Source organism: Eriocheir sinensis, chromosome 70 (assembly GCF_024679095.1).
Source record: "Eriocheir sinensis breed Jianghai 21 chromosome 70, ASM2467909v1, whole genome shotgun sequence".
Classification (NCBI taxonomy): domain Eukaryota; kingdom Metazoa; phylum Arthropoda; class Malacostraca; order Decapoda; family Varunidae; genus Eriocheir; species Eriocheir sinensis.
In genome coordinates, this window is record NC_066578.1 from 2,132,545 (window position 1) to 2,149,819 (window position 17,275).

The window sequence follows — 17,275 nt, forward strand, 5'->3', positions numbered from 1 at the left end:
GCAAATAAAGAATAACTTGTGCCCAGTGGAATTAACCCAGAAGCAGCGGGAAAGGAAGTTGGAAAGTTTCGGTTAGTCGGCACAACATCTGTGGTCATATGCCGGAGAGAGACAGGAGGGGGAAGAAATTATAGAAGGGAACAGATACCAGGAAACGGGACACAACCCCCGATTAATACCTGGTACCCATTCACTGCTGGGTGGACAGGGGCGTAGGGCAGAAGCAGCAGGGATCATGTTTCTTAATGGTCCCTCTAAGCAAGAAAAATGAGAAAAAATCACCCCTCACACAAACCATTTCATAATATATATCAAAGCATTTGTGATCAGATTATGTATCATCTATTTTGGGGGAGTTATTTCATGGCACAAATTTGTCCTGTCACTGCTACACGGTAAAGCCTCAAATTTGGCCCGTCGCTGCTACCGGGTTAAAGGTCCCTTCTTTTGATTCTCTTGCAGGAAACAGCAAATCAGGCAGTAGTGAGGCAGATGCAGTGCTTTCCTCCTTCTGCAGTGTGCTGAACCCTGCCCAGGTGATTGACCTCAACCGTTGTTCACCTGAGGAGGCGCTGGAGTGGTGCCACCTGCTGCCACCTGATGTCACCTGCCGCGTGGTGGTTGCTGGCGGGGACGGCACTGTTTGTTGGGTGCTCACCTCTATACTCAAGATGAAGTTCGAGGTATGGACTGACACTCCTGCTATCTAAGTATACAGTGGCTTTGTGCTTGGTTTATTGATCTTGTATACAGCCGTCCCTGAAATAGTACAGTTTCCAATAGTTCAGTTTTGGTTTTATGTGGATTTTCTAAGACGATTTTTTAGGATTTTTAAATTTCCCGACAAGCAGGAAATTTAAAAATCCTAAAAGATCTTCCGTGACAATCCGTATAAAACCAAAACCGAACTATTGGAAACTGTACTATTTGAGGGATGACTGTATTTAGTTTTCCTTCCTTATTTCTTTCCTCTTCTCTCATTCCTTCTTTTCATTCCCACCCCTTATTTTCTCTACAATTTCCTTGCCTTTCATACATCATTCCATTCCTCCTCCTCCTCCTCCTCCTCCTCCTCCTCCTCCTCCTCCTCCTCCTCCTCCTCCTCCTCTTCTTTTTGCTTCTTCCTGCTCGTCAGGAAATTTAAAAATCCTAAAAAATCTTCTTAGAAAATCCACATAAAACCAAAGCCGAACTATTGGAAACCGTACTATTTGAGGGATGACTGTATTTTTATTCTCGGTGAACAAGTTAACCCCTTAACAACGCCGATGCCGCCATATAATTTTTTCTGACGTGGGCGACGAGCATGACGCCAACGCTGGGGTGAGAAGCGCTCTGGAAATTGAACGGTGCACGTAACTATGTATCTGTCGATGCTAAGTGACTAACTGGCACCTCTTTTACCCCTTAGACGACTCCGTGCTAAAAATAGTCTACAGTTCCTGCCTACGCATCATGGCGTCTGCAGAGCGATTATGTTCCCTCAGTCGATCTGTTTCGGCAGTCTTCCTTTAGTTTCTGCTCGTTGTGTGCGTGCTGAGCGTAGTCTTGACACCTCCACTGATATACGTGATGTAATCTAGATGAACCAATATCTTGTTCACAGGAGTCTTCAGAGGAGTGGGAAGCGGAAGTTGGGATTTTTGGGGAATCGTGGAATTCCAGCCAAACGGTCAGTCCAAATCATACTCTGACTTCACAGTTGAGTTATATGGACGATTTTGAACTATTTTTTTTTTTTTTTTTTTTTTTTCCACTGCAACTTTGGCTCTCTGTAGGCAGTAAATTTCCAGGTCAAAGATTATAAACTATATTTTTCACACTCCATCGCGATAAAATGAGCAACTTTTCAATAAATTTTCCTGTACGTCACACCAGTAAAAACTTGGAATTTTGGGGGAATCATGGAATTCCAGCCAAACGGCCAGTCCAAATCATGATCTGATTTCACAGTTGAGTTATACAGATAATTTTCTACAACCTTTATTCAATGAGATTCATTCCAGAATGAAAAAACTACAAAAATTTACCAAAATTATTTATTGAGTTTCACCACAACTTTGTCTCTCTGTAGGCAGTAAATTCCCCGGTCAAAGATTATAAACTATATTTTCCAGACTCCATCGTGATAAAATGAGCAACTTTTCTTCAATAATTTTTTCTGTACATCACACCAGTAAAAAGTTGGAATTTTTCGGGAATCGTGGAATTCCAGCCAAATGCGACAACCTAGAAAGAAACGGATTTCACAGAAGGGTACGCCACAAAATTTTCTATAAAACATCTTTTATGACTTTATTTTTAGTTTCAAAGTGTATTTTTCGATGACTGCGTTATGGGTAATCTCCCGAGAAAAAAATTTGCGGTTTGGAGGGGTTAAGCGAGACATAACAATACAGCCAGCCAGCCTTAACTGCTGGTATATGGTTGCAGGACTTCCGTGGATGTGACATCAGCGAGTCTGGCAAAAGGGTGTTCCAGTAAAACTTTGGAACCAAGGGGGCCGATCAACGCTATAGTTTTCCACGTGAAACTGGCCTATTGGGTAGTGGCGGCTGCAGAGGAAACGAGAGGTGTTGAGAGTGTGTGGTAAGGTGTGGAGCTAGGCTAACCCCGCAGCCACCACTACCCCATAGGCCAGTTTTAAGTGGAAATTCTAAAGCGGCGATCGTCGCCATTGGTAACGATCGAAACAAACAAAACGACTGTGAAAGCGGCCCTAAATAGAGATCCTGGTACTCTTTTAAGCTATTTTATACCCTGTTTGTCACATGTGCTGGCAAATACAGTAAACAGGCCAGGAAAGGTAAGATATCAGCATCATGTAAGGAACCTTGCAGTCCAAACAGAAACAATGAGGTATATGTTTTTTTTTTTTTTTTTTTTTTTTTTTTTTTTCCAACAAAGGAGGCAGCTCAAGGGCACACAAAAAAAGAAAACAATAATAAAAAAAAAGCCCACTACTCGCTGCTCCTAAAGAAGAAATAAAAGATGATGGCCTTGCATCACAACCATTCCGGGCAAGTACCATTCATAAAGCCTTCAGTAAACTAGATAACAAACACACGATGCAGAGAAGTGTTGATATGACTTCCATGACACTTCTGTAATAAAAAAAAATTAAAAAATAAACTTTGCAGTGATCCTTTGAATGCTTATATTAGTATCCTTGAGTAAACTAGATAACAAAAGCACTAGAAACTAATTTTAACACAGGCTCCATGCCACGCTTATGTTACAGTTATTAACCCGTTAGCCGCGGGGATCATGTTTCTTAATGGTCCCTTTAAGTGAGAAAAATGAGAAAAAATCATCACTCACACAAACCATTTCATAATATATATCAAAGCATTTGTGATCAGATTATGTATCATCCATTTTGGGGGGGTTATATAATGGCACAAATTTGGCCCGTCACTGCTACACGGTAAAGCCACAAATTTGGCCCATCGCTGCTACCAGGTTAAGTAAACATAAACTTACCGATCCTTCGATTGCTTTTATTTGTATGTATCCTCCTCTTACAGAAAGACCCTCTGGTGGCTGTTCTTCCGCTGGGTACTGGAAATGACCTCTCTCGAGTCCTGGGCTTTGGTACGGGACAGTCGGGGGATGCTGATGTGGTGGAGTACCTGCAGGAGCTCAACACGGCCCGGCCCGCTTTTCTGGACCGCTGGAGAGTCCACTTCACCCCGGCCAGGAGTCTCAGTGAGTGCCAAGGGATTCTTTTTATATATCTCTCTGTCCCTCTGTTGGTGTTCCCTCTCCCACTCCTCTCTCTTTGGTGATATATCCTTGGGAGTGAGGTATTTAGATCCTTTATTGATTTGTTATGAATTATTAAAGTAGAAAATTTGATGCAGGGTTTAGATTAGTAAGAAAAAATAGCATAATAGGTAGCCTTGCAAGGGGTCACCAAGGAATATTACATTTCTTCCATGGCGCCCGTTGCTCATCGGTGAATCAAGCAGCAGTATGGAGCAGCTGGCAGGTGGTGACGTTTTCATGTGAGAGAAGTGGTGTTGTTTTACTGAACCAGAAACAGTGCTTGTGGAGCTTCAACATTACTGTACTTCTTGATTTAACCCGGTAGCAGCGACGGGCCAAATTTGTGGCTTTACCGTGTAGCAGCGACGGGCCAAATTTGTGGCTTTACCGTGTAGCAGCGACGGGCCAAATTTGTGGCTTTACCGTGTAGCAGCGATGGGCCAAATTTGTGGCTTTACCGTGTAGCAGCGATGGGCCAAATTTGTGGCTTTACCGTGTAGCAGCGATGGGCCAAATTTGTGGCTTTACCGTGTAGCAGCGACGGGACAGATTTGTGGCTTTACCGTGTAGCAGCGACGGGCCAAATTTGTGGCTTTACCGTGTAGCGATGGGCCAAATTTGTGGCTTTACCGTGTAGCGATGGGCCAAATTTGTGGCTTTACCGTGTAGCAGCGATGGGCCAAATTTGTGGCTTTACCGTGTAGCAGCGACGGGACAGATTTGTGGCTTTACCGTGTAGCAGCGACGGGCCAAATTTGTGGCTTTACCGTGTAGCAGCGACGGGCCAAATTTGTGCCATGATTTAAACCTCCCAAAATAGATCATACATAAACTGATCACAAATGCTTAGATAAATATTATGAAATGGTTTGTGTGAGGGGTGATTTTTCTCATTTTTCTCGCTTAGAGGGACCATTAAGAAACATGATCCCCGCTGCTACCGGGTTAACTACTGGTCAGCAGATGAGAGCCTAAATAAATGGCTGAGAAAAGAAGGGAGTCTGTATATGATGCTGGAATTTACATGCCGACAGAAACCACTTGCTGCCTCACTGCTCACCCCTCACATGATAAACAAATTTTTCCATACTTTGTGCCATAGCTACAATATATTAGATCTTCATCATCACAGGGAAGCTTCATGCCTCAGTAAATGATTGAGATGGGAAGGAAGACACTATTGTTTTCTTTTTTTTGTTCCCCTTTTATGTATATGAATTAATTATATTATTAACCCGTCCGCTGCGACTGGCATGGATTTGGCTTTCACTGGTTGCCTGATAACTTATACTCCCAGGTCTTTCTCTGCCTCTGTGGTGGATTGGTAAGTGTTTCCCATGTGGTATTGGTGTGCTGGATAATCCCTCCCAAGGTGCATGACGTTGAATTGTAGCAGCCACTTTTTGTTCCACTCCTGTAGCTTGGTGATGTCTTCTTGTAGGAAATCTGCTGTCAAGGGGCTAAGAAATTGTAGATATTTAAATTTACTTGATTGTGATAATTATTCAGCCATTACTAGTCCACACCATGATACAGGCCTTTCCAAACGTATCATTTCCCGAAGTTTAATGCAAGGGTGTGGAGTGTCGGAGTAAAAAATTTCCGACTCCAGGAAATTTTAAAGTTGCAACTCTGACTTAGACTCCGGCTCCGGCTCCTATGCCCCTCCCCCTCTACTGTAAATCTTTTTATTATTATTATTATTTTATTTATTTATTTATTTATTTATTTATTTATTTTTTTTTTTTTCTATAGTTGCTGCCTGTAGCACCATAAGACTCCCTTGAGGTTCTTTTTCTTACCTGTATTTACATCCAAATTACATGTACTCTATATAGACAACATCCAGATAATGTAAAAGAAAAAAACTTCACAATTACATTACACGATAAATGATTACGTTAAGGAGTCGGAGTCGGGGGTATTTTTACTGACTCCGACTCCAGCCAAAAGTACCCGACTCCACCAACTCCGACTCCACACCCCTGGTTTAATGTTAGTGTACTCCATCCTACTCCGGCACATGCTCTAATTTCATCTCTCCACCTTGTTCTTTGTCCGTGCTGAGGGTATTGTATCATGCATTAACCCAGTAGCAGCGAGGATCATGTTTCTTAATGGTCCCTCCCAGCGAGAAAAATGAGAAAAAATCACCCCTCACACAAACCATTTCATAATATATATCAAAGCATTTGTGATCAGTTTATGTATCATCTATTTTGGGGGGTTTATATCATGGCACAAATTTGGCCCGTCGCTGCTACATGGTAAAGCCACAAATTTGGCCCGTCGGTGCTACATGGTAAAGCCACAAATTTGGCCCGTCGCTGCTACATGGTAAAGCCACAAATTTGGCCCGTCGCTGCTACATGGTAAAGCCACAAATTTGGCCCGTCGCTGCTACACGGAAAAGCCACAAATCTGGCCCGTCGCTGCTACACGGAAAAGCCACAAATCTGGCCCATTGCTGCTACCGGGTTAATGTACAGCACTCGGACTGAAAATAGATCAACCTTCCCTGTCCCTCCCTGCAAACACTTCACCACCTTCTTACTCTGGTCCACCTCCTTTCAGACATTGGCACTCGGGAGGTCTACATGTACAACTACCTGAGTGTTGGTGTGGATGCTCTCGTCACACTCAATTTTCACCTCGCCCGACAGTCCCCATTTTACATCTTCAAGAACCGCCTCATCAACAAGGTGAGAAAATAAAAGCACTGCCGGAGAGGACAGGTTTGGGTAAAGGAGAAGGGAAAGAAAATGGAGGAAACTATGGAATTTAATATAATCGGGGGGTGTGGTTGTATGTCAAACAGACTACTGAAGCAAATGGAGAAGTCACTATTCAAAGACGTGCGGAGTAGACTGTCAGCCTTTTGCATTTTTATTAGGCATTTTAGAGTTATGTACTCATGGAAGCTGTTTTTAGGTAAGAATTTTCATGCTTCAAAACAACTATAGTCGGTATAGTCGGCTAATATGATTTTCCACCAAATTTAGTGAAGAATCCACTCAATTAGCAATCCTGTGTTGTGAGAAATAGTGTTGGAACACTCTCATACGTGGGAGATTTGAGTGCGGCTGGAGCTTGCAGCGAGCATTTAGCACCACCAGCAAATACGCCTAATGCTCGCTGCGAGCATTTAGCAATGAAAGGGTTAAAGCTTAGGGTGCACGATATACGCTGGAGCGTGTTATACATCACAAACTACGGTAGATAAGCCCATGCTGCGTATCCTTTGTTTGCTTGTACCAGCTGACCAAATGCTCCTTGGAACTGTATTTTTGGTGAGTAAGACACTTTCCAGAAAAACGGGTCTCATAACCACCCTGCATCTATACGCTGGAGGCCAAAAGTTTTTGCTTTGGCCTGGGTGATGAAGCATCCACCACTTTCATTTCCAACGCTCCCTTTATAGCTAGGCATGCTTACCACTACACCAGACATACATTTTTTTTATTATGCACATATTAGTTCATTGTCATTGATTATATGCATTGTGAAGCATACTAAATAATAATAATAATTAATTGATAAAAACATTTTTTGGATGATGAAAACAAGTGGATCTTATACACCTTTGTAAGCTGAAAGCCTCTTTTTGTCACAGACTTAGATCTCACAGACTAATAATATCAGGCTCAGAATGCTCTCCCTCTGTGCCATCAAATTACTTTCCTGAGGAGTCTGTGCATAGAATATGATGGCTGATTGCTGTTCACTGTCACTCTGGTCGCCAGATGATCTACTTCACCTTCGGCACCAAAGACGTCCTGGAGCATGAGTGCAAAGACCTGGACCAGCGGCTGGAGGTCTTCATGGATGGCCAGCGCGTGCCCTTGCCCAGCCTGGAGTCACTGGTGGTGCTGAATATTGCCTGCTGGGGAGCGGGAGTCAGACCCTGGACTCTTGGGGCAGGTGAGTGTAGCAACAAGGCAAGAGGGCTGCTTGCTGTCAGCCCATGTATTTATCTGTAATCTTCCTTTTTATATCTATATTTTTCTTTTTATCAATTTTTTCATCAGTCTATCTATCCATCTATGTATTTACCTATTTTTGTTTCTTGAAAATAATAATCATCAACTGTCTATAATTTTCATGATAATTGCTTTCAGTATTATTTTTATTGTCATCCCTGTTTTTACTTGACAGCCTAATTGCCTTAAATTTAAACAATAAAACAATCGAAGAGAAGAAGAGGACATCAGCTGTTGGAAAGATGAAAGGGAAAGATGATAATTAGACGAAGGGAAGCAAGGCAGTCAGGGAGAGATGGAGATGGGATTTTTTTTTTCTCCCCAAAAGAGGAGTCAGTTCAAGGGCATAAAAAGGGTAACAAATGTGAAAAAAGCCCGCTACTCACTGCTCCTACAAAGAGTTAAAGGAGTGGCCGAAAAATAGGGATTGTCGTCAACGCAGGATTCACGAATGAAGGGAAGCACATGTTGTCTCTGGGAATATGAACAAGAGCAATCCATCCACGTGAATACCATGTAGAATAGTCTTGTTAGATGTGAATTTAATTTATTGGATGAGAGATTTTACTGCTTATAGATAAAAGCTGGACTATTTTCACTTCTCGGTTATCAGTCAGTCTGAGAGGTAATGGTATCACATATATTCAGCAACTACACATTTGAACAACATTGCCAACTGTTTCTTTCATCGCTGCAATGTTATATATACTTCATTTGTGATTTGGTGCAGGTATCTCAACTTCTATATATTCTAAGATTGTCCCCTGTTAATCCTGATGCCTGAATTACTGTCCGATATTGCCAACTGTTTCTTTCATCCCTACAATGCTACATATATTTCAGTTGTGATTTGGTGCAGGTATCTCAACCCCTATATATTCTAAGACTGTCCCCTGTTAGCCCTGTTTCCTTTTATAACTTGTGACGTTGCTGCCAATATTTCCAGGGGGCAGTGAGGCTCCAGAGCAGAACTTCAGCGATGGTCTGATGGAGGTTTTCTGCCTTGCCTCGTCTCTACACATTGCCCAGCTGCAGGTTGGCCTTGGAGAACCCATCAGATTGGGACAGTGTTCATCTCTCAAGGTAAATTGTGACAGCATTATATTACTGACTCTCTGAAAAATGCTCCACTCTCTGCAAGACAAAAAAACTCCCATTGTCTTTCCCTTCATCACATCTGCCCACCATACATTTGATCATCCTCATCACATCAATGCAATGCACGCTTCAAAACATCTCGATACATCACCATTGATTCCCCAAGACCCATAATTATGCAGCTTCTACTTTATGCTTTATTAATCTGTCCGCTGCAATTGGCACGGATTTGGCCTTCACTGGTAGCCTGGTAACATATGCTCCCAGGTCTTTCTCTGCCTCTGTGGTGGATAGTGGAGTGTTTCCCATGTGGTATTGGTATGCTAGATTTCCCCTCCCAAGATGCAGGACTTCACATTTTTCTTCATTGAATTGTAGCAGCCACTTTTTGTTCCATTCCTGTAGCTTGGTGAGGTCTTCTTGTAGGAAATCTGCAGTCAAGCAGTTAAGACAACATAACATATTCTTGAACTCTTCCGTCCATAGTAGGCAGGAAATTTAGAAACCCATAGAGTTAGGGCAGAAAGCATTAAGTGTGTAGTGTAGATCTGCTTGGTTGAAGATGTAGAAAGTGATTGAATTCAAATATTTAGTAACGATGTGTAAGTATGGAAACATGGAGGGAGAGAGCAGTGCAGAGCAGACAGGTAATAGGTGCATTGGAAAGTTATGAAGTGTGAGCGTGTGGGTTAAGAACGGTATAAGAAACAGAATTTTCCTCACAACACTGTCACATGCATCTGATACATGGAGGTGGAATGTACCACAGTAGTCACTAACATGCACAGTGGTAATGAGCTACATACAGGGCGTCAGGATGGGCTGGAGAAAGTTATGATAACATGTATAAGAGGTTTTATATGAGTGTAACAGCAAAGGAAGTAGATTGTGGGTGGATTGTGGAGTGGTGCATGGTGCTCAGAGATGGTTTGGACAGTGGTGAGAATGAATGAGGATGACTTTGTGAAGTAACTATATGAGGGCAAGACTGAGAGAGGGGGTGGCAGGGGAAGACCAGTGAAATGGAACAAGAGAGTGGTTTGGTATTAGAGAGAGTTGGTAGGGGAGGAATTGAGTGTTCTGAAAGGGAGTGCCAGAACAGCAAAAGCTGGAGTCTTCTGCTGGGGTCACCCACTTGAAGGAACAGGGTGTCAAATATATATATATATATATATATATATATATATATATATATATATATATATATATATATATATATATATATATATATATATATATATATATGTGTGTGTGTGTGTGTGTGTGTGTGTGCCTTGTAAATCTCCCAGGTTTGATCATGCATTACTTAAAAATATCTTGCTAAATGGCACCTTTTTTTCAGTTGTGCCTGAAAGGAGAGGCCCCCATGCAAGTGGATGGGGAGCCCTGGAAGCAAACACCAGGAACCATAACTTTGAGCCACAGCAAACAGGCATCAGTACTCATGAGGGAGGACAGCTGAAGGGACAGTAAATGACAGTAAGTAAGAAATGTAAGTGAGAAGGTTATGTTGACTGGGAACCAGAAAGTGGCTGAGAGGAGGATTAAATTAGTCAGGCAGCTAAAGATAAGGAAGATAACAAAGATCAGTGTATGAGAAAACATACTTCTTGAGGGACAGACAGCACTTTTGGAGAAAAGAAATTGGAGAGAAATGTGTGGTCATTTTATAAACTTGTACATAATCCCAATTGTCCATGTTTGACAGCACTTTCAGTCACATTGTTTAATGTTCATCTTTCAACTATATGTTTTTGGGCTCAGTCTGACTTGTACAATTGAACTGAAATTTAGTATGCCCTCCTGTAGCCCTATTTTAAAGTTTCTCAAAAAGAAAAAAGGAGGAGGATTACAATATGCTGCCACTTGCCCCCAGTGTAAGAGCTGATTAAGATTCCTTAAGAAACAGCAAAGGATTTATGGCAAGAAAGTTACACTTGCCTCCTAACAAAAAAGTAAACATTTAGTAGTAGTATTTATTTAATGGAGAAACTTATGTTTCTGGCTGTACCCTGTTCAACATGCCCCATTTGCCTTATAAGCTGGCAAATACTGTAAAAAGGTACTGACATCTGTATTCTATATACAGGCTAAGTCAAAACATGTTACCTATTGCAAAAGTCTTGTAGTCAACAATTCATGAGTGTTGGCTGTAGACTGACATATCATGGTCATCTTCTGTAGTGCATTGTTTACCAATGGAGCAGGATGGTGTATTCTAAAGTTCAGCATGTCTAGCAGTCATAGGAATAGGTGAAAAGATTGATTTGGGAGAGCTATTCTGTTGCTCCTGGGCTACAGTAGGACGTTGTTACAGAAGCACTGTGATGGGAGAGGAACTCACCACCAAAACAAAAATTAAGTTTTTGTACCTGTTTTCCATGATCCCTCTTATTCTGTACCAAAGAATTGTGTGGTTACTTTACCTTTCAATGACAGTAAATGAAGGATGAGTGGTCCCATTTGTTGGAGGACAAAGTTACAACATATTACCATCTGTTACAAGACCATTTTGCAATACCCAACATTTTTTTAATCGCCCAGGATTCACAGCTTAAAAATGTTTTCTTGTCAATTTTCTAATGAATTCTAACTTGGAAGTTTTCCAGATTCATACAAGCATTCATTGTGGACATAACGTGAACATAGTATATAATTCTGTGTTTGTGATCTGATTTTTCCAACTATTTGTATTATTGTTTTAATTGTTATATAATAGTTTATCATTATATATACCAGATTTTTCTGTGTATAAGATGCACCTTTGAAAAAATCAGGGTCTTGAAACCCTCCTGCATCTTATACACTGAAGGTAAAAAAATTCCTACCCTCCAGACCATTAGAGTCCTGTGTAAGCTGGCGGCACGATACACTCCACCCGAGTCCACTGCCCGGCTCATTAGGCTGTGGTGTGGACAGACACCATGACTCAGTGTCACCACCAGGGCTCTAATTTTGTCACTCCTAGTGTAATGATTTGTGGTAGAGACTATAAGGCCTTAAGCCCTGGGCTCCACACTGGAGAATCTGCCTCGCGTCTCGGGAGGCCCGGGTTTAATCCCCAGGTGAAATGCTGTTGCCCTGGTCCTGGCACAGGAGGCAGGCACAGAAAATGGAGGAGAGGAAAGCTTCTGACCAACACTGACATGAAAAGTAAGGAAGAGTGAAGCAGTGGTGTGTTTAGCAGCATGGGAGCAGTGTGGTGGTTTGGGGAACAACATGATAGTGGTGTGGTGTGTTTAGCAGCATGTTGCTATTCACATCAATCTTGGAGTCCATCTGTCATCTGATGAGAGGGGCAAATAAGGGGCATGGGCACCCACTAAATAAAATGGGTTATTACAGGAGACAATGGTAGAAATTTGGAAATGTTTTTTCCTTTAAAAGAGAGGTGCATTTTATTCACTGAAAAAAAGAAAAAAAATGGTGTGCATGCTTATATGCATGTGTGCGTGTGTGAATATTAGACAATGGTGTTTTCACTTATATACCTTTGTATATTGTCATTCATTCCAAGTTGTAATCTTCCAGTAACACTTGAGGAACATTCCTTATTCTCACAGTTAGTTCTGTACCTTTCCATTATGCATTTTGTAGGAAATTGGCAGTGTGTGTGTGTGTGTGTGTGTGTGTGTGTGTGTGTGTGTGTGTGTGTGTGTGCTTAGCCTTTGTTAAATGAAAACCAGTCTCTTCAAGGAGGTGACAACTTTTCCTGATTTTTTTTCTCCAGACTCGGTGTCACCATTAATGGTCCAATCAGGTCTAGACCACCTTCTCTGCATGCATAATGTTCATGCATAATCAACATTGTTAATATATGGAGCCTTTCTGTGATGGGAGTCAAGTCCTTACACTTGAGTTGCTAGTAGCCAAATGTTACATTATTGCATTCTGCAGAAAAAGAACCAAAAGCTTGAGTTTTGAGCAAATATGATTGAGGAGTTCAAATTCTGAAATTACATGCTTGATAAAAAGCCAGAATAGAAATTTAAAAATATATATTTTTGGCTTTAGGTAAAGAAGTCACTAATTGAACAAAATTTAATATCAAATGAGTATAAAGTAATATTTCAACTTTAAAGTTCATGACAGCCCATTTCCTTTTCTTTCTTGTAATATTTTTCCACTTCAGTGCCAACACACCAACAATTTCCGCTGAAAGATTTTGTTCACTCATGAAAAGTTTGCATCAAATTGAATTCTGAAATATTTAATAGGCACCAACCAGTCTTTGCTCTTAAATTTGAATTCCCATCATCTGCCATTTGTGTTTGTGTTGTCTCCAGAGTGGGAGAGACTTATAGCCCGTCCAACCTTGTAAAGGAAAATAAGGACATTAAACTTAAAGATTCATGTTTAACAAAAAAAAAACACTATTAAATTGTGATGGAGTTAAAACTCAAGGTCCTTTTCTAATGTATTTTTCTGGATCATTGCCCTGTTGGAGTCCTGACATACCTAGACAGGCACATGTAGCAGTATGGACAACTGAAAATTGTGTGCAAACCAGTCAAGTATGAAACTACACTGTTGCTATCTGTGACACATTCCTGTGTAGCTTCCACTACCAGTATCTGATGTTCTTGAATTTATCTTTTTCACTACAAGTCAAGTACCACTCCAGCACAGTTCTCCCCACCCCAAATCTACTCCCTTTGCTTTTCCTGTAACTAAAGTTTGAGCTTTTCACCCCCATCATCTCCCTCTTTCAACTACATTACTTTATTTGGCCACAATAGACCTTTTAGGATCTTTCAAAATCAGCGCTTTAGCATCCTTTCACCAGTGAACGTCACTATGTTCGTTCCCAGCTTCTTTTTCTAACAGCTTTGACTGGCCTTATCTTCCATCTCAAAAAGATTCCATACTTACCTGATCCAAACCCCTCAGGTCTCTCTCTTGATACTGTTAGAAGTTCATCATCCTCATGTCCTCCCTTCCCTCTCACTGATGTAGTACCTTTCAGATATGGTTACTGCATATTACAATCTCATACATATCACTGACAATGTGACTCCTTCAACATTTCTTCATTTATACAGCTAAGTCCCCATCCATGATATATGCCTGTCCTCCATTTATTGTGTTCATATGCTCTCTGGTGATACAGTTCCTATACAGTCACTGCCATATCTTCCCCATTTGCTCCTTAACCCGGTAGCAGCAACGGGCCAATTTTGTGGCTTTACCGTGTACCAGCGACGGGCCAAATTTTTGCCATGATATAAACCCCCAAAATAGAAGATGCATAAACTGATCACAAATGCATTGATATATGAAATGGTTTGCGTGAGTGATGATTTTTTCTCATTTAGAAACATGATCTCCGCAGCTACTGGGTTAATCAGCCTTTTTGTACCATGTTGATTATAAACATTATCAGTCATTAGGTTAAAATCTGATATTAATTTGCAGTGATATCTTAATTAAGTCTAGTTCTTATGTTTTCAGTCATTCATACTTTTTATTACCCTGCTTCTCTGTAAACTGGTGGTGCATATATTGTTGTTATCTTTTGGCATTCTTGTGTCTATCTTCCACTACCAGTAATTGAGGTTTCCCTAAGCTACTCCTTTCACCATCGCTATAGTTCTTTCTCCTTTGCTTCTATAACTGTCTTGAACTTGCTTTTCTCAGCTACATTCGTATCCCTTCCATTTACTATCTCTTATCTCCAACACTCTGTCCCCTCTTGGAAACTTCTCACTTAGATGGCCATAGCAAATATTATCATTATCGTTTAACGTCCATTTATTCCCTATGGGGGGGTTGGACGAGATCTGAACCTCCTCCACTGTTGCCGGTCCATAGCCATTTCTTCCGTGATGTTCAGCCTCCTCATATCTTCCTCCACCACCTTTCTCCATGTCTTCCTTGGCCTTTCTGGTGGTCTTCTGCCCTCTACCTCACAAATACCTCTCCAATTTTCCCCATTCCAATACATTTAATCCCTTCCCTGTCAACACTCCATTACTTGTTCACTCTTTTGATCCATTTCACTGGTGGTCTCCATTTTTTATTATATACTCTCTCCTTCAGTCCTGTCATCATACACTCTCATCACAAAGTCATCCTCATTCATTCCTTTCTCATGTCCAGACTGTCTTGGGGCACAGCACTTCACCCATTCAACCACTCCACAATCCACTCCCTTTACTATTAAACAAACATTAACTCTCATATGCATCTTCATTGCTTTCTTCATCACATCTTAGCACACCTCACTGTACCTCTTTTGTAGTTAATTTCCAATTTTTGTAAATGTGATTACTGTGCTACATTCCAGATCCATGTCTCTGATGCATAATATTATGACAAGAGTTGGGAGGATAATACTATTCCTAATACCTTTTTTTTAGCTACACGCTCACATTTCATCTTTTCAAAATTTCTCTACTGCATCTATTACCTGTCTGCCCTTCACTGCTCTATCCTATATCTCCCCCTCCATGTTACAAACTGTCTATAAGTATTTAAATGCAATCACCCCACCTCTTCCCCCCAACCAGATCTACACTGCCATACTCTATGCTGTCTATGAATTTCCAAATCCCTTGCCATGTCATAAACTTAATTCTTGCCTAAATTTACTTTAGACTTGTTTTACACACCTTGTCAAATGCATCCACATTTCTCTATTCCTACTCTTGCTCTTCCCAGTAGTTCCTTCCTTCTACAGATCTGCATGTAATCTGTCACAAAAAGATCTTTGCACTGACAAGATCATCATTATTGCTTTGGCTTCTGACATCTTGCATCCTTCACTCTTAAACATTTCTAGCAATTAAGCTTGGAGCATTCATACACCAATTTAGTTTCCCAAACTAAGTCCATCTTTGCTGGACTAAAGTCACCACTCTCAGGCTGCAGGTGGAACCTGTTCAAATTCTACACCTTTCCAGACCCCCAAATGGGTATGATGTTTAAACTGCAAAGAGTGTGTGTAATGGAGGCAGTTACTCACCCATGGTTAGATTATGTGCTAGACTCATGATTGCCACCCAGTTGCAATCATGATCCAAGTGATCCAATCTATGGGTATGACTGGAACCTCACATAACCCCATCTCCCATGCTCAGGGGGGCAGTAACTTATATCAGCATTAAACTTTTCGGCCTGAGCAAGGCACGTACCTCAGCCTAGCAGGTGACATCCTAGTATATCACCGTGCTTGTTGTGTCTGTGTGTGTGTGTGAAAGAGCATGGGTGAATACTTAACAGTGTTCATGTAGTAACGGTATGCCATTTAATTTCCAAGAGTTTTTGCAACATTTTTTAGATATAGCTGTTTTATGACAGTTAGGATGAAATATATATTGTTACTGAATGTGAATTAGATAGAATTTGCATTCAGTTATGAATAAGGACAGTATTATATGAGTAGCCAGGCTTTCCTTATAGCAGCAAAAGATTAAAACAAGTCGCAACTTAGCTAGAGAAAGGCCAGAATGGACAATTGCCAGATTTTCAAGTTTTTTGTCTAATTTTGCTAGTCCACCCTACCTCGACCTACAGTCTAGTCTCTTCCCTCAGAGGGCCTCAGGCCAGAAGAGTGTGGCAAACATTCTTATGGTGTATGGCACCTGTGTGTGAATGGTATACTGTGATCATGATGTTGTAGGAGTTATTTGTGAACCCAAGGTCTTTATTGTGGGCTCCAATAATAAATAGGATGTGTTTTTTCTGAGGTCTTTGATTGCAAGATTGAGGTCAAATTTTCTGTATATAACTCTGAATTAGTAAATATGTCTACACACCAGTGACAAAGTGTTCATAGATCATGTAATGGTCAGATAGGTAGTGTCATATATATGCTGTTCCACTCAAGATTTTGTGATTGATTGAAAATAATCCTAGGATAGCATTGTAATGTTCAAATGATTTTAAATATGTACTTACAAACCAAAGACTTTTGTAATGTGCTTGTTTCATGATGTGCTTTTACCCATTTCCTATAGAAATGAAAATTTTAATCTCTTGAGACTCCAGTAGGTTTACATCTACTGCAGAGCTGTAGTTTGAATATATTTCTTTTTTAGTTACTGTGTCTTTTATTTCATGATCCCAACTAACATGCCTTGCAGATAGTTGAGGTTATTACAGACTACAACAGAAATTAAATAAACACTTTCACAACTCCTAACCACTCTTTGGAGTTGCAATGATTCCAGAATAAAGAAAAGGAAATAAACCAATATTTTGTTGTGAGTTCATTTCAAATTTTTTCTCATTTTTCTCGCTTAGATGGACCATTGAGAAACATGATCCCCGCTGCTACCGGGTTAAGGAAAAATAAAAAAAAGGATTGAGTTACACAAGGACATCAAAAAGATATATGAATGGAGTAAAACATGGGAAATGGAGTTTAATGCAAAAAAATGCAATGTTCTACAAATGGGGACAACTGAAATGAGACCAATATACACTTA

At 40.7% G+C, this 17,275-nt stretch overlaps 1 protein-coding gene across 4 annotated transcripts in view; it reads left to right on the plus strand.

The window, feature by feature from the left end:
* The window catches only part of LOC126988710 (diacylglycerol kinase epsilon-like), a 33,896-nt gene extending 17,008 nt beyond the window's left edge, over nucleotides 1-16,888 (plus strand). For 3 of the 4 annotated variants that reach the window (XM_050847068.1, XM_050847067.1, XM_050847069.1), the window contains exons 6-11: nucleotides 463-683; nucleotides 3,528-3,708; nucleotides 6,343-6,470; nucleotides 7,512-7,689; nucleotides 8,695-8,831; nucleotides 10,189-16,888. In XM_050847068.1, coding sequence (XP_050703025.1) covers nucleotides 463-683; nucleotides 3,528-3,708; nucleotides 6,343-6,470; nucleotides 7,512-7,689; nucleotides 8,695-8,831; nucleotides 10,189-10,308 — 965 coding nt within the window. In that variant the 3' untranslated portion in view covers nucleotides 10,309-16,888. The remainder of the gene's footprint in view (nucleotides 1-462; nucleotides 684-3,527; nucleotides 3,709-6,342; nucleotides 6,471-7,511; nucleotides 7,690-8,694; nucleotides 8,832-10,188) is intronic. The other variant, XM_050847070.1, reaches the window with a different exon arrangement.
* Nucleotides 16,889-17,275: the final 387 nt, after the last annotated feature.